General features: G+C 35.8%; 1 protein-coding gene across 7 annotated transcripts in view; it reads right to left on the bottom strand.

The window, feature by feature from the left end:
- Positions 1–16,413, bottom strand: part of PHF20L1 (PHD finger protein 20 like 1) — a 54,440-nt gene that overhangs the window by 11,726 nt on the left and 26,301 nt on the right. For 4 of the 7 annotated variants that reach the window (XM_070392357.1, XM_070392360.1, XM_070392358.1 and 1 more), the window contains 6 exons: positions 14,764–14,977; positions 14,062–14,190; positions 9,131–9,213; positions 5,429–5,681; positions 3,254–3,442; positions 2,784–2,990 (listed from right to left, as the gene is read on the bottom strand). In XM_070392357.1, coding sequence (XP_070248458.1) covers positions 2,784–2,990; positions 3,254–3,442; positions 5,429–5,681; positions 9,131–9,213; positions 14,062–14,190; positions 14,764–14,977 — 1,075 coding nt within the window. The remainder of the gene's footprint in view (positions 1–2,783; positions 2,991–3,253; positions 3,443–5,428; positions 5,682–9,130; positions 9,214–14,061; positions 14,191–14,763; positions 14,978–16,413) is intronic. The other 3 variants (XM_070392359.1, XM_070392361.1, XM_070392364.1) reach the window with 1 other exon arrangement.

Below are 16,413 nucleotides of genomic sequence, written 5' to 3'. Positions count from 1 at the left end.
GGAAAATACGTAGGTTTAGTCAGAGAGGGTTAAAAGTATAAAACAGTGTTTTAAATTACAACTGATCACCAAGAACTCTACCTAAGACTCTTTTCCCCTGAAGGTCTCCATGATTTCAGTGCCTGAACTAGTAACAAAAACACAGGACTTCTTACTTTGAAGAACTGGTAAGTTAAGGGTGATTTTTGCTCCTCAGACTACCAGACTAAACTCCTGGTTCCACTGTTAGCTTCTGGCCTGGAGCAATTCATCCAGTCTCTGCACTTCAGCTCCTTACCTGCCTAACAGGAACCAGAGTATCTACTCTGTGTTGTTGCCAGGACTATGTGTCAAGTGAGTAATATGCTTAGAACACCCCCTCCTCTGCGGTGGGGTAATCACTGGAGCCTACATCATTTCTAGAATAACTATGGGTCTAAATATGAAGAAATAGGATAAGCTAACTGCACGAGGCAATCAGTGGAAATCCACTGCCGCCCAGCCTTGGGCAATTCAGACGCTGAAATGCGCCTGTGGCAGGTCCATGTGGCATCTCTGCTTCCGTGGCAGTTCTGACGTAAGTACTAGTCAGCTCATCCAGGGAAACAGTAAACTTTTATTAAAGCATACTGGTTTTCAACAAACTGTATAAAACTTTCAACTAATATTTAAACGCCATTGTCTACAAACCTGTCTTTGAATGCCATCATAAATGTGGTGTTACATAATGATAAAAGCCGAAGTGAAATTATTTTACAAATTGTTTTTGGTCTTCATCTAAATGTAAATACAAAGGCTTATTGACACATAAAAATATTCAACCTTAATGACATTTCAGTTTTACTACCTAATTGTTCAAAATACATTTAAACCAATAGTGCACCCCAGTAATTGTAGCAGACACAGACACATTTACTCAAGCTTCTAACTCACAGTCAACCATTCCCAGTGCTTACATGTGTCTGGATTAATCTAAGAAAAGTACAACAGTACATTTAAAATACAATTTCAGTTCAGTAAATCATGCTTTAACATCATTACTTACAAGTACTTCTATTTTTGAATAATTTTAATACAGTATCAAAAAAGCTAGCATTTAATCATCTTCAACTATCTATAATAATAAAAGCATAATATGCTAATTAGACCAGATGTCCTTCCGGACAACCTTCCAGACGAAGTCAGGGCTGTGAGGGAAGCCCGGGTCCCAGGTGCCAGAGGGAAGCCAGGGCCGGCAGCCAGGGGAAGGAAGGCCTACTCTTGCATGAATTTCATGCATCGGTGGGCCTCTAATTTTATATAATTTAATTTAACACAATAAAAATATAAAAATACCACTCAACTTGAATTAAGTTAATAAAGCTCTAATAAGTTAAGTTTCATATTAAGTAAGAATATTGACGATCTCCATGACAAAAAATAAAACGGTCATTAAAGCTAAGAGAAATACAATTAAATTTCCTTATTACCAAAACTGTTGAACAAATGCATCACTTCCTTTCACTAATTACTGTTCACTGACTAATAATAACACCACCATGAAAATTCTACAACTTTGATGCAGTCTTCTTAAAGTTGACAAGGCATGCGCAGTGCAAACCACAAGAGCTGTGCTTTCTAAGCCCCCTGGTCGCAGACACCTGCAGAAGCAGCCCTGGATCACGCCAGTGCCTGCGGCCCCTGGTTCTCCGAAGCATCGCCTCTGGGGTGAAAGGTGGAACAGGGATGGCATCCCCTGGGCTGGTTCAAAGAGAAGGAACTACTGAGAGGGCTGCCTTTATGGGCTGCAATGTGCAGGATCCCTCAGGTACTTGGAAAACAGAACGGTTATGAACCGCTGCTCAGAACACAGGTCAGGACAGCAAGCAAATCATTGAGGTTTTCATGCAAGTCACACGGCTCACAGGGTTTTTAATCAAAAGGTGTCCAATTAGAATGTGACCTGAATTCCATTACTTCCATCAAAAAATAAAAAATGAAAGGGGTAACAGAAATAAATTAGAATTCCTCCTACCCTGCATTCAAACACTGTCTTCAAACCTCTAATAAATGGACTTTCAGTCATTAGCATTTAAAACAATGCATAGCCTTGATTTAAACAACTAAATCACCAGCCATCACCCATACGCAAAAGCCCCTCACTTTTCAACAAATTTACAAATTCATTGTATTACAAACCTACACTCCTCTCTCCCTTTCACTTTTCTAGAAAACTGTCCTACTACTGACTTTCTCAAACAGTTACAAAATAAATGAATAAATAAAACAGAAAGACACTCATAGATATAGAGAACTGATTATTGCCAGTGGACGGGGGTTAGGAGGGGGTTAAAAAGGTGAAGGGATTAGAAGTTCCAATTGGCAATTACAAAACAGTCATGGGAATGTAAAGTACAACATAGGGGGTATATAGTCAATGATATTGTAATATCTATGCATGGTGCCAGGTAAGTACTAGACTTACAGTGGGTATCGCTTCATAAGTGATATAAATGTCTAATCACTATTCTGTACACCTGAAACTAATATAAAATTGAATGTCAACTGTAATTGAAAAATTTTAAGAAAATTAAAATTAGAAAGAAAAAGAAAGCGAGAGAGGCAGGGAGAAGTAGATTAAAGTGACATAGTAAGAAATATGTCCAGGGCATATGATAGCATATGATGGCACAAAAGAACTTTAAACAGAGAGAGAGACCCTATCTCCCACAGACATTACATAGAAGTGTTTTTTAACAGAATTACATATGCCATGTTTACAGCCTATAAATGCAAGCCTAGCTGCTCATAAAATGAATTGTTACCTGAGGCTGTCGGGGCTCCTCTTCCATCAGGTACTGCTTTGGAAGAAGGATTTGTGTGCATCTGCGTATCTTCCTTGTCTGCCCTGGCACACTCATTATGGTAAGAGGGATCTGGAGCTAGCGGTGCTGTGACTTCCAAACCACGACTTAAGTCAAGAGGGAGACAGGGTCCCAGCTTCTCAAGTGACAAATGTGCAACATCAGGCACTACACAAAATACAGAATGTGATAGAATATTAACACCGATAAACTGGCTCAGTTCACATCCACGTGGATTTAAATGTTACATGAGCTAAACAGTGCCTGGCACAAAGAAGCACTCGGTAACTATTTGTAGAATACACGAAGTTCTTAAAAGTCCAAAAGATGTAAGAAGGAAGAAGCAGAAACTTCTTCACATTTTAAGTCTTTGTCTCTTAGTACTTTATCCTCCTTTACGTGTGGCTCTGTAGGAAATCAATATACATTACCCTCTGGTACTGAGGTCGCCTGCTGACTCTGAGCACTGATGGAGAAGACTTTGCCATCAGTGGCTGGAGAGGGAGGAGACACCTTTTCTACCGAATCATCAGGCACGGGCAAGGTGGCCAAGCGCTGCGATCTTCTCCTCCGCTCGCTATGCTTGGAAGGTCTAGGGGGGCTCACAGACTGTGGAGAACCTAGAAAAAAATCTTCAATGTTCACGAAGCAGACACATGCCGGGTTCATCTTATAATATTTGAGATAAGTGGGAAAAGGCATTATATACTGCCCTCTGATGTTGTAAGGTATCCACAAGGAACGGCATGTTCCGAAGGCAATCAAAGGCAAAAAGTGTGCCCTCACAAAGAGTTCACCACAATTTCTAAAAGCAAAGCCTACTAGCATCAAAAGAAGGGAGCAGGGAACATAAATTTCAGGTAGCGTCCCCACAGGACAGACTACAGTTAATTCTCTAATTGTAGATTGTCGTGTTAGTTGCCATTTTTCCTTTGGGAAAATCGTCTCTGGTAAGCCAAAGATTAAAAAATATATATCCCTTCTGCTACATTACAAATCTAGAAACTCCATGGGGGACAAGAGGCGGGGGCACGGGTGACAAATATCTGACATGCATCGTAGTTAGTGCTTTACTTTACTTGCCAAAGTAAAAAAAAAAAAAAAAAAAAATGTAAATAATTTCATCCCACCCTCATTACCCTAAATGGATTTTTATAAGCATATATTTGGGCCTGATTCATTAAAAAAAAATTGAACAGAGCTTTAATACCTCTTATGGGCAAATAATCAAGATTTTAAAAGAAAATGACCCTACTCTTGCCCTCCTGTGTTTTGTTTTTAATAACTTGATGAGTCATATGAGCAAGCATCGTCTAGCTATGTAACACAAGTCTGAAACTTCCTTTTTGTAACCGTTAGTTTTCTTCCTTTGATATGGCATGTAAACGCGTGGTTATTTCCAACAGGCAGGATGACATAAGGCCAGTACAGTCACATTAATTTTTGAGGAAAGGAGTGGTCTAAAGAGGTTGATGCTTTGCGTGTTTAAAAGTAATTTTACAAAAATTGAAATAAAAAAGGTGATCATAAAATTCAATTGCTGCCACATTGTGGTTATAATACCAAAATACAAAACAATTTCAAAATAAAATACTTAATATCATGTGACATTGTTGCAACTACTAACATTATTTCATGCTAAATGCCATAATGAGGAAACATTTGAGTTTTTCTGTTCCCATCCTTTCTACCCATTTATTAAAAAGAACAAAATCAAAACAAAAAAGTGTAAAAAATGGATAAATGTGGCTTAGTAGAAAATATGGCAAAATATGAATGGAAAATATGAATGGAAGAGGAGATTAATGTATTTGATTTAAAAAAGTCTTCTCAATGCCAACATTTTCAATTATTGCAGAAGATACGATGCAGAGGAATCCAAAAGGAAGCATGTAATGCTCATTTACTAATCAGGGAACTAATTTATTGGAAATAGTCTTTTACCAAGTGACTTCCCAGGTTAACTGGTTTTCATATTTTTCTAACTTATAATACCAAACTCATATGAGCAAGAGTCAGCAAAAATGTCTTATATACAGCCAAACCCATGTTGAAAGGCTATTTTTAAAAAGGCTAAATTAACTCTTGAACGATTAGTGGTATTAGAACAGTAAAACCTTTAAAAATAAGATCAAAAACTATTCTTCTTTCATTAGTAATAACTGAAATTTGCACTCTAACTACTAGAATAAGAATGAACAAAATGAACTGCATACGGGGACCCTGAAGGTGGGGACAACTACATCTATCCATAAGAACAGTCTTAGGACTTCAGGAAAAAGACTGGCCACAGGTCTTCTATGTTTTGTTTTTTGTAATGAATCAGGCCTCTCGTTGTGCTTGGATTAGTTGAAGAGGATCAAGCTAGAGTGGAATTTGCGGTATTACAGGGTAAGGTTTCTCAACCAGCAGTAGTCTCTGAACAATACATCCGTCAGAAAGGTCTACAGTTTGTGCCCCTGAAATAGTTGCAAGCTTCCCTATCATAGCCACTTAAGTCTGAATGTTTAAAAAGCAACCTCATAGAAATACAATATATCTACAATTAAACTGTTTTCCAGGTATCTTATAGGATAAGGAACTATTTCTTAAAAATCTGTGCTCACTAGTTTTATTTATCACTGAAGAAGAGAGCTGAGATACAAGCGTCAGATCCTCGACTTGTGTTAACTCTGGGGGAAGTGGTGATTTAGGGGGCTTTAGACACCCAGAAGGATCTCCAGATTCATGTTTGCATTTCTTGCTGCGAGCCTTCCCTGAAGACAAGGTTGAGGATAACAGTGCAGGTTTCTGAGTGTTGGCAGAACTGATAATGTCAGCTTCATTTTTTTTCTGACTTTGAGGTTTAGGTGAAATCGCCTGAATAAATAATAAAAAATTGATATTTTTATTTTGGTTTCTTCATTTTTGTTCTTGCACTCTATTTTGACTGTTAAGCAACTTTAGTATCCAAAAACATTGTTAAGCAACATATAACATTTCTATTACAAATGAAAAACCAAAAAGAACCCCACAAATTATTAACTAAAAGTTGAATAGGTTGTCTTTAAAGGGATGCTGTCAACTTTGTCTAAATTTGGCTTTAAAAAATGTATTATTCGTAATCTCAGAATATAAAAATGTGATCTTACTGGACAAATATTTTCAGTATTAAACTGAAATATACATCTTTTGAAGCCATAATTCCCAATGACATTAATAATAATTAAGTAAATAAACAGCATTTTCATGTCTTAGAGCATTAAAGAAATTCATTTAAACCTTTGACTTTCAGGTGTTTTCTTATCATTTCCTTTATTAAGTTGAATGTAGAAGTCTAAGTGGACAGTTTCCCTTTAAAGAAAGATCTCAACAGGAAAACAATGATCAAATTAACGGAACATTATCTTTAACTCATTTTAGTGCTGAAAGCTAGAGTTTCATAAGCATAATGCATCATGAAATCAAAGCCACCAGCAGTACAGAGTTAAAAGACTAAAAACAATACAAAACAAGCCAACAACAACAAAAAAAACCAAGGAGTAAAACCAAGTGTAAGTTAAAAACATTGGATTTAAAAACAAAATACGTCGCATTCTTAGATGAGAGTTTTTACCTTCTTCCTGCCAACTGATACTTTTAAAAAAGAATTGGAACTTTGTCAGTTCTTTATTTGGCAATACAATGTCCTACCTGTGTAAAAATGTATGTGAATGTGTCCATTGATAACAGAAAATAGCCACATTGGATGGATTTGTAATCTATGGTGTTAGAATGCTGTACTGTATTTCATTTTGATATTCTTCTGAGAATGTAAGATACACTTTTTAAATATCTACACTCAAATAGGCCTCTATAAAAAATCAAGTTGCTAGCACTCTGAACAAAATACTTGTCCCTCAGAAACTTTCAACTTCCATGTCTTTTGTGAGGGATGACCATCGGACCTGTGTCTGCAGTTTTCCAGAATATGAAAGATCATTTCTGGGAACCAAACAGCGTTCTGTTCCCATTAAAATACAAGGCACTCACATTTTGGTGGAAAAAGTGTATATTTGGCATTAAGTAGGACAGCTTTGAATGCTCTAGATGGCATGGTGGACAAACCACATAAAAGGGCTGGTGTCAAGTGTCCCATTTACTTGTCATCATTTCTACTCTTGAATTTACTCGTTACACATGTGTGTAAGTGCACATTAATCATTTGCAAAGGTACTCCATAAATGGAAAGGGTTCCTAAGTTTATCACAAAAGGTGTTGCCAGAAAAGTAATTAGAGCCATTACTTGTAAATAAACAATTTTATTGTTCATCTTCACATATGTGAGAGACATCACTACAGCATCCATTACTCTCGAGTTACAAAGTTATAAAACAAGATTTTAAAACTTAAATTAGTATCTTGATAAGGTGCTTAACTTCTAAACAAGGACAAATTAACATTTTAAAAACTTACTTAATTATGCATCTAATGCAGGTTTTATCCAAAAGTAAATATAACATAACAATTCCCTAATACAATTAAATAATCTATAATTAATAATCTGAGAATTGGGGTTCAAGATCACAGAGTTTGAACGTTTTTAATGTAAATAAAATAAACCCATTATTAGCATAAATTTTGGCTGTAGGCCTGTTATAAGTTTATGTCATTGTGATACTATTTTACTCATTAGAAAAACAGAGGTTAGTGACAATCAACGCCTCTCCTTTAGCCTGCTGTTGATACCAATTAAGACGTAACTGAGAATTTTATAACTCGGCTTTTTTACTTTGAAGCAGGGCAAACAGCATAAAAAGAATTTGGTTCCAAACATTTTCACATTGAAATCAACCTAAATGACAAATAAAAAATGAGGGAATAGTATTACGTTCCTTAAAAACCTTAAACAATGTACAATGTTCTCATTAATGATTATTGGTCTCTTTGTTACAAAACTGGCAAGGACTCTCGAAATTTTTTAAGTTATGCAACCAGAAACAGCCGAGTCACTCCATTTTTCTTTCTCTTTTTACTCAATTTCAAAATGTTGGTTTCTGTTCTTCCCTTTGAAATGGGCGCTGCCCTCTACACTAACCTCCACGTAAAGTGATTTTCACATTCACTTCAGCAGGACTGTGCATAATGAAAGATTGACATTGTAATGAATTTTCCAGAAACATTTTATTACCCAAGTCCCTGATTTATTGCATTCTGAGAATACTATAAACAGTGGTGAAAATACAAAATAATGTTATATTTGGGATGTTGAATATAGTAATACACAGTAAAAAAAAAAGTCACTTAAAATTTAGTTGATATACTGACAATAACGGCAAAGACTTAACCGTTTGATGATCACAGAAAATCAGAAGATGTAATTTGCTGACATATCAATCAATTTAAAAAACTGTTCATTTAATACAACATTAATGGAGGCACCAAAACAATGCATTGTTATCAAATCAGGCCTAAAATAACCCTGAAAAACTCAATACAATATCAATTAAATTTGGATTCTTTTTCTGAACGATAAGAGCAAAAGATACTCATTTTAAAGTCTTCTTTATTAGGCTACTAATAAAGAAAATTAAAGTAATACAAAAAGGATATATTAAAACTACATTAAGGCTCAGATATTAAACCAGGAGAACCAAGGAGATCCAGTTATGGCTATTACTGTGTTCTGATAGTTTGACAGTGCCCAAGAAGTTAAGCCCTTGGAGGATGTACAAGCATGCACAGTTCATTATGTACAGGGATTGTGGGAATCTGAAGGCAGCCAAGGCAAAAATCTAGCAACCGCAACCTTCGCTTTTAAATTCCTCTATTAGGTGGTTTAAAGACAGACCCATAATAGTTTTTTAAAATTCTTTTTTTTGTAATTATTAAAATATACATCCTAGCAAAAAATGTATGGCTCATTGATCAATTCGTAAAACACATAGTCAGTCTAACAACACCAATCGTTACAATATAAAAGAAACTTCTTACAAAAGAAGCTTTATTAGATGTCCGAAACCCTGTTTTAACTCACAAATGGAAAGTATTTGTGTAAGGGTCTTTTTGTAAGCTGGTCAAAGGGATCCAGCTGGAAGCTTATACCCTGGGAGGCCTGTCTCCAGGCCTTCAAATGTTGGAGACAAAGGCTTTAATGTCAGTCTATAGAAAATAAACGTGAAGTCTGTAGTTTGTACGCCTCAGAGAAGGCAGAGTTAAAAATATAGCAATTAATTAGCTTCCTATTCCCATATCTGACCAAAAGGGCAATTTCAATTACGTGGATATTATAGCTCCGTGATCATTCCAGTTGGGAACCTTGAAAAAAATCAAATGCTACCGTTTCATACCTGCTCCAGCATTGGAGCCGTTTCACTGTAGTCTTCCTTTTTTTCAGCACCATCCACCCCAACAGCTTTGGATGCCAACAAACCTTGAGAAAAATTGTACAGAAATTGCTTATTAGAAAAAATGTTGACTTTCACCCTAATTAACTTCACAAAATTTTAGCAGTTGTGAAATCCCCTATACTTTTCAATATATAGGAAGTATTCACAAAAGTTTACCTGTCAAAAATACAAACATCCTTAATAATGACTCAAAGGAATGAATCAGAATTTGAAAGTTGGTTACATAATTAGTTTTAGATATTATTCCTAAAGATACCCTTAAAGCACTACACACATACATTTATTCTGTAAAAAATGTCTTCCTCTGATATATGAACTTAGCTAATATTACAGTCCCACTCTACAAATGATGAAATAATTTGGGAATTCCAGTTTTCTCCAATGCATACCACTAAATCTCAATTTTGGAAGTCAGGATATTTTAACTGGAGTTAATATAATTAACTTTAAAAGACAGTGAAACTCTGCTTTTAACTTATAAATTAAAGGCATTCACTTGACAAGTACCTTCAAGGAAGCCAAGTTTATGAAAAGCGTGTATTTGTTTTTGCCTATGGCCACTAGATACACAAAAGGTCACCAAAAATCATTTTTGTGTCACTTCAATGTTGGCCACACAAAACCTTTGCTTCAAAGGATGTGCAAAAATCAAAAACCTAATAGTAAACTTACTACAATTATACCACATATTACTGAAACTGTCTACAGCACACTTAATAGGAGGAAAAAGACGCCCCCAAATGTCACATAACTTCCAGTCAGCCAGAAGGCAACATTTCTTGACTTTTCCAGATAACTATGTCAAAATATTAAGTAATCTAAGAATTCAAATATTAAAATTGTATTCTTAAAGTAATACTGCAGCCAAGTGTTAAACTAGGCAAAAAGCACCTTTTTTTATTGGAAAGTTGAATATCTAGCACTCGGAATTGTACTTTAAAACAGAAAAGGCGAAATATAAAATTATGCTGTGGCTACATCAATGATTGGTGTTAAAACTGGTATTTGATCCAGTATGATATAACAAACCATACAGCGTTTGCTCAAGTCTCACACAATATCAAGTGTAGATTTAAATGGGAGAAAACATAATATATATAAATAATTTAATAAAAATAGTCTATAGACCATAAATTCAATCCTAATTATATTAATGTAACTTCTGAACATATTTTTAGGCGACTGAAAAAGATGTAGCATGATGTAGTTAACATTTAAAACCACATTCACTAGGGGTTTCTTCTCTAACTAGTATTTTTGAGAATCAATAATACTAAAAATAGAAATATTTAGAGACATGAGTTCTTATATTACTTATTCTAGGGGCTGGTCAAACAGGATAGATATCTGCTACTCAATTTCTTAAATATATCTTACCTTTTGCTTCCTTTCATACCAGTGGTGGGAATACCTTTTTAAATCTTATCAATAGATGGACTAGATCACAAACTACAAAATTAAAAATAAGGTACTACATGTTTAGAAAAACAAAATAATTCAGTCCCACTCTGTGAATTTAAGTTGCAATATTATAAACCCAATTAATGAAAAGTAATTCCCACTTAATGGTTTGTGAAGGAAAAATAAAGCTTTGTAATGATCTTACAGAAAGCAATGGGGCACTTCATTAAAAAAAAACCTAAGATTAGATTAGAAAATATAATACTTGTTATCTAGTGAATTCAAGTCTCAAATATGATCAATAAAAAGTTTTTCATATTTATATCATGCCATCTTACAAAAGAGTTACAACTATAAACAATAAAGGGGACAAAAAATAAAATCTGTGCTTGAGGAGAGGACTCTGGCTACTGCTGCCAGAGATGAAGTCCACAATCCGTTACTTGGACCTAATGTTCTGGGGAGAAATGCAATCTCCTCAGGAAATGAGAATTGGAAGGACACGGATACAAATAAAATTAATTCTAGTTCTTTGCAGATGTGTATTATCAACATATTACTAATAGGGCCTCCCCCAGAAGAATGTATCTAGAGAATATCTTAACAAAATGAATGCTTAAGAAATTATTTAAATATCAAGTAGGAGCAGAATATCACATACTCATGAGAACTACATTATGCTACATTGTAACTCACAGTTACAATTTCTCAGGTCTCTGCACTTCATCTATAAAGCACATAGTTGGTCTCTTGCTGCCACCAGGAATGAGCTGCAGAGACCAGAGCACCCTGCAATAGCGAAGGGAAGGGAGAGAGCAGAGTGCTCTCTAAATGTGTGGTCCACACTTCAACCAGGATTCCTAAACCAAATATTCTTCCCGGTAGTAAGAATCAAATATTGCTGATATTATTATCAATAACATAGTACTGGCCAATTCAAACTTCTGGGTTTTTTAAATTCTTTTTAAGATTCCTTAAGTTGCACAAACAAATCTAAGCTGGCTGAACTTCTAGGCACTCCTAGAACTATTAGAAACAGACACACCAACTGCTGATGTTTCTTCTACTCTACTGACAACCTGTATTTTAAAATCTATTCAAATTTGCTGGCAGTTTGCTTGAAATTTTGTCCGAAAGTCCGGATTCCTGATTCTTTCTGTAAAACTGTCTATTCCAGATCAGTATACATGAAGTCTGTAAGTATCCATATGGCACGTTACATAATGAAAAGCCAAACTCTTGAAGAACATCTATCTACTGTGCAACCATCATTTCAAGGTTCTACTTATTTGGAAACTTATGAAAAAAGCCATCCTATACCATTCCCTACATAGAAATCAGGTTTAGAATCTCTGGAGGGTGTGTATATGGGAAAGAATAGGAGTGAATAAATAAATACATGAATTAAATGTATCCAGTGGCTGGTCCACTCAGTTCTAGCTTGAACTATTTTAAAAACAGTGGGGAAATCATCAGAACAGGCTGAGACGCTGCTATAGTCGCAGTCCTATTCTGCTTAGGAGCAAAGGGAAAAGTATAAGTAAGCTTGATAAATATAAATACACCATAATTCCATCACAGAAATTGCCATTGTCCAATTAGTTCTCATCTGTTTTCATGGTCTACAAACGAAACTTACTGTACAGAGGCAAGCTTGAGTTTTACTCTTCAAAGACAACCGTATAATGTCTATTGTCTGTTTGCATGATATAGCTGTACCGTGAATCAGAAATAGATGCAGAGAGATGAACTATTAAAAAGAATCATCATACATTTCAATCCTCTGAATAAAGGGTTCATTCTAAAACCTTATGCTTTTCTACCGCTGCCAAACTATCACGTGTTCATCTGAGACTCTCGGGCAGTGAAGACAAATCCCTCCACAGAGGGCACAAGGGGCTATTACACTCCAGTATTAGAATTCCTTGAGGCACATGGCGAATTGTTCCTCCCACTCCCCACTGTCTTTTCAAGGTCATGCAGAAGTAATGCATCATTGTGGAAGGAGCTGGTTTTGTTTGATTTTTTCTTTAAGTGTTGAGCTTGAACTTCTCAGTAAGGCACAGGTATGAGCACGCTGACTGAAAATCAAGTCAGGTCATCAGACTGTAGGAAAACTCGGCACTGGGAGGCTGGCGGCTGCATCAGCTCGGTGTCACTGCATCATCCTAGATCTTGGCTCCTCCGGCAGCGCTGCTCCCATCTCGGGGACCCATGGGTTGGAAGTATTATTCTACTTCGGCCCCAGTGCACAGCACTAGAGTCCGTTATTATAACACAAAACTAAAGTCTCAAGTTGCCATCATAACCATCACCTGGATAACATTTTATTCTGGCTTTCTCCAAAGTTAATAGTTTCTAAAGAAAAGGTGGAATGAATGAGCTTATTTTTAAATATTTCCTGTCCTGGGACCAAGTATACCCTTTATCAGAGAAAGGCACAAAAATCATATTCACAATGAGAAGCCTAAGGAAGTCTCACCTGTTGAAGTCAATGGTATCACTTCTATGTGCACTGTAACAAACAGTGGTTCTAAAACCCTCGGCTCCAGAGCCACCGAGGGCACCCACTCTTCAGAGCATGGAGAGGTGTTACATTATTCCTGAATCTGACAAGGAAACCCAGCTTCTTCAAATTATTTAAAAGAATATCAACAAATAAAGGTTAAAGAGCTTTATTAATCAAAGGCTCTAAAACCATTCTGTCCTTAAAATAAGAACATAAGACTGAATAAAGTATTTTAACTGCCTTTTAACAAATACTCACAAAAGTTACATATGTTTACAACCTCTTTTAAAGACTACAGTCATTGGGCTGAATGGGCCTCAGAAGGGATGGGGCCTAGCATGACTGGCCCCAATTCTAGGACTTAAATCCCTCCTTCTATGAACACTAACCAGGCCAGGTTTCCAGTATTTTTCATCACTCTAACACTCCGCTTCCTAAATTACAACAATGCATGGAGAAATAGGACCAGATTCTAGAGACCAACCGGAAGATAAGGATAGAAACTTTAAAAACGTATAGATACTTTTACATTGGGAATTAACAGCTTCAGTGTTCATCTTTCCAACCACATACGGTACCATGTTTAATGAGACTGATGGAGTAAGAATGTAAAATATTTAGAACCTCAGAGAGTATGTCACCACAGGCTGACAAAAGCAGACAATTCAATTCTTATGGAACTGCTCCTACCATCAAGGTGATGTGAAGGCTGGGATTCGGTAACTTTGATCCTATGGACCCTCACAACACCCCTGTGAGGTAGGTAGAAGACAGGTGATCGCTTCACATTACACAACACAAAAAGCTGCCAGTTTTGAAAAAAGCTGACCTTGAAGAACCAGAGAGGAGCTGTCTTTCTAATTAACCAGTTATGTTACCCCAAAAGATACTCGGCTTTATTACAAACAAACCGCTCTAAGATCAAGCCTGCCAACCCCCCAAAAGAATCATTGTAGTTTACCAGTGATCTTGTTAAGCCGAGCTCTCTTTGCCTGAAACGAGTTGCCTTGATTATTTTTCCTCTTGTTTGACAATGTGCTCTCTGGCTGTGGAAAGACCATCTTTGGAACGTTCTCTACATGAAGTCCTACTTTTAACAGAACACATATATAAGGGTTTATATAGCATCCAAAGTTAAAACACACCATTTTTTAAAAATAAATAGCAAAAATGCTCTGGACTGAATTTTAATCTAGTGCTTAACATAAAACTTAAAAAAAAAACAACAACACACAAATCTCTCCAGACTGACATAGAAATAAAAACTACTAAGCAGTTATTCTTCAGGAAAGAAAAGCAGGAAGAGAATGACTTGCTGCATTTTCCATATTATATATTATATATTGAGATAGTTGCAGAAGTATTTAAAAGATTTTTTAGAAACATAAAACAAATAAAAACCCAAACACCCACTACCAATAAGTTACAAATCAAAATCTCAACTCAATTTCTATTCAAGAATATTGAGGGCATCCATTATCAAGTACCCATGTTAGACCACTAATTTTCAAATCTGTAAAATGCTAAAAGTTAACCACCATACTGTGCTGGGGGAAAAGCCTAATAATTTAACTATATGTTCAAATTACAGGTAGCCAAGGGGTTTGATTTGTTCATTATTCACTAGGTGACTAAGGACTAAACGTAAGAACATGTTTTATACCAAATGTATCACTAGACGTGGGCAGATCTTCCTTCTTCTCAACTTCTGGAGTGGCTACAGAAGCTGGAGTTTCTTCCTTCTTTGAAGGAACTTTAAACCATTTCCGCTCATCTTTCTCTTTCTCTTTATTGCTGTTAGCACTCGTTCGAGGTTTGTTCCCTGTTTTATTCTTGGCTGCGGCTGCAGCAGCTGCTTTGACTAAAGCTATCCAATCCTCCAAAGGAAAAACACAAAACATGTGAAGCATTAAACATTAATCAAAATTTAATTACACTAATGAGTAAAAATATCTATTACATTTTCAAAGCTACCTTCACATGCACACAAATTTAAAAATCTACTTAACTATATTTATAAGGTACATCAACATGGTAGATTACAGAATAATTTAATGGTTTAGTTGGGTTTATAACTTTATATAAAATAGAAAAATATTCAATAACAAAAAAATGTTCCTTTGGTATATTTTCTCAGGAATAAAATCTAAAATAACAAGAAACCTATGACAAATATGGACTACTACATGACATTTTGCCTTAGTACTTCAGGGTTTAAATGCGAAATTACAATTCTTTTCTGTAATATAACAGACCATAAAAGAAATGAGAAAAATGCGTAAGTGGCAATTCTGCAAAGATTAAAATAAACGTATTTCACTGAGTAGTGTTCCTTATTAAGATGAATGTTCCACTCAAAGTATGGTCAATTTCATAGCAATCAAGGTGTGATTTTATTAATGTTTAAAGCTTTCAAAGTTCAGACACCAACTTATTACAGCAGCTTTATATTACTAGTGAATTTTTTTAAAAGAGCTACTTGACTTGACCAAAGTAAAGTCCACGCGCTCAGGCTCCCGATTCATTTCTTTTCCTCTACAACTTCCTGGGCCTGTGTTAGCTGCCATCTTCTGAGATGCGAATATTTATTTTTCTTGTATTTGTTGTTTGTTGCTAAATAATTTTGTTCTTTTATTTTTAACTAAAAATGCTTATAATGGGAAATATGGAAAGATGTAAAGAAGTGGTACTAATATTTAAATTTTCACAATCAAAAATTATTTTTTTTTTTAAAAGTACTTTTTGTAATATCTCTAGAGAGTTAACCCTTCCTCTGAGGACTGCTAAGTTGTCAACGAAACCAATTCAGATTTAACCCAAATGGGTAATTAAATTCTTAGTCCAAGCAACCAAAAACAATTTCACAGCGTCAAATGCATTTAACTGGAATTATAAAAAATAGGTCATTAGCAATACAAGTTGATGGCTGCTCAGTCTTGAAAATACATGGTGAGGGCAATAAGCCATTAAAGACAAACAAACAAAATCGAGGTCCCTATCTCCCGCCTGACTGAGCTGAACTGAGAACAGCACGGGACTGTACCTAGCATCTTCATTCACCAATATCTTACTGGCTACCCCCCCACACATGCTGGGAAGCATGCTAAGTACTCAGCAGCTGCTGCCTGAAAGCCCCAGGAACACATGGGCCCTGGAGTGACCACATCCTTTCCTACCTGGAAAACACTAGCAGGCATTTAGCTTTCCCAGTATTTAAACTATGTCCCCAGCACATATCTCATTAGAAAGCAAATTAGGACAAAATTGTGAAATAGAGGTTTATGCTTCTAGTTAAAAAAACAGATGTACCAGA

Source organism: Myotis yumanensis, unplaced genomic scaffold (assembly GCF_028538775.1).
Source record: "Myotis yumanensis isolate MYYU_CA2020_CCGP unplaced genomic scaffold, mMyoYum1.0.hap1 SCAF_15, whole genome shotgun sequence".
Classification (NCBI taxonomy): Eukaryota; Metazoa; Chordata; class Mammalia; order Chiroptera; family Vespertilionidae; genus Myotis; species Myotis yumanensis.
Note: the sequence above shows the minus strand (reverse complement) of the source record. Positions and strands in the feature narration are given on the sequence as shown.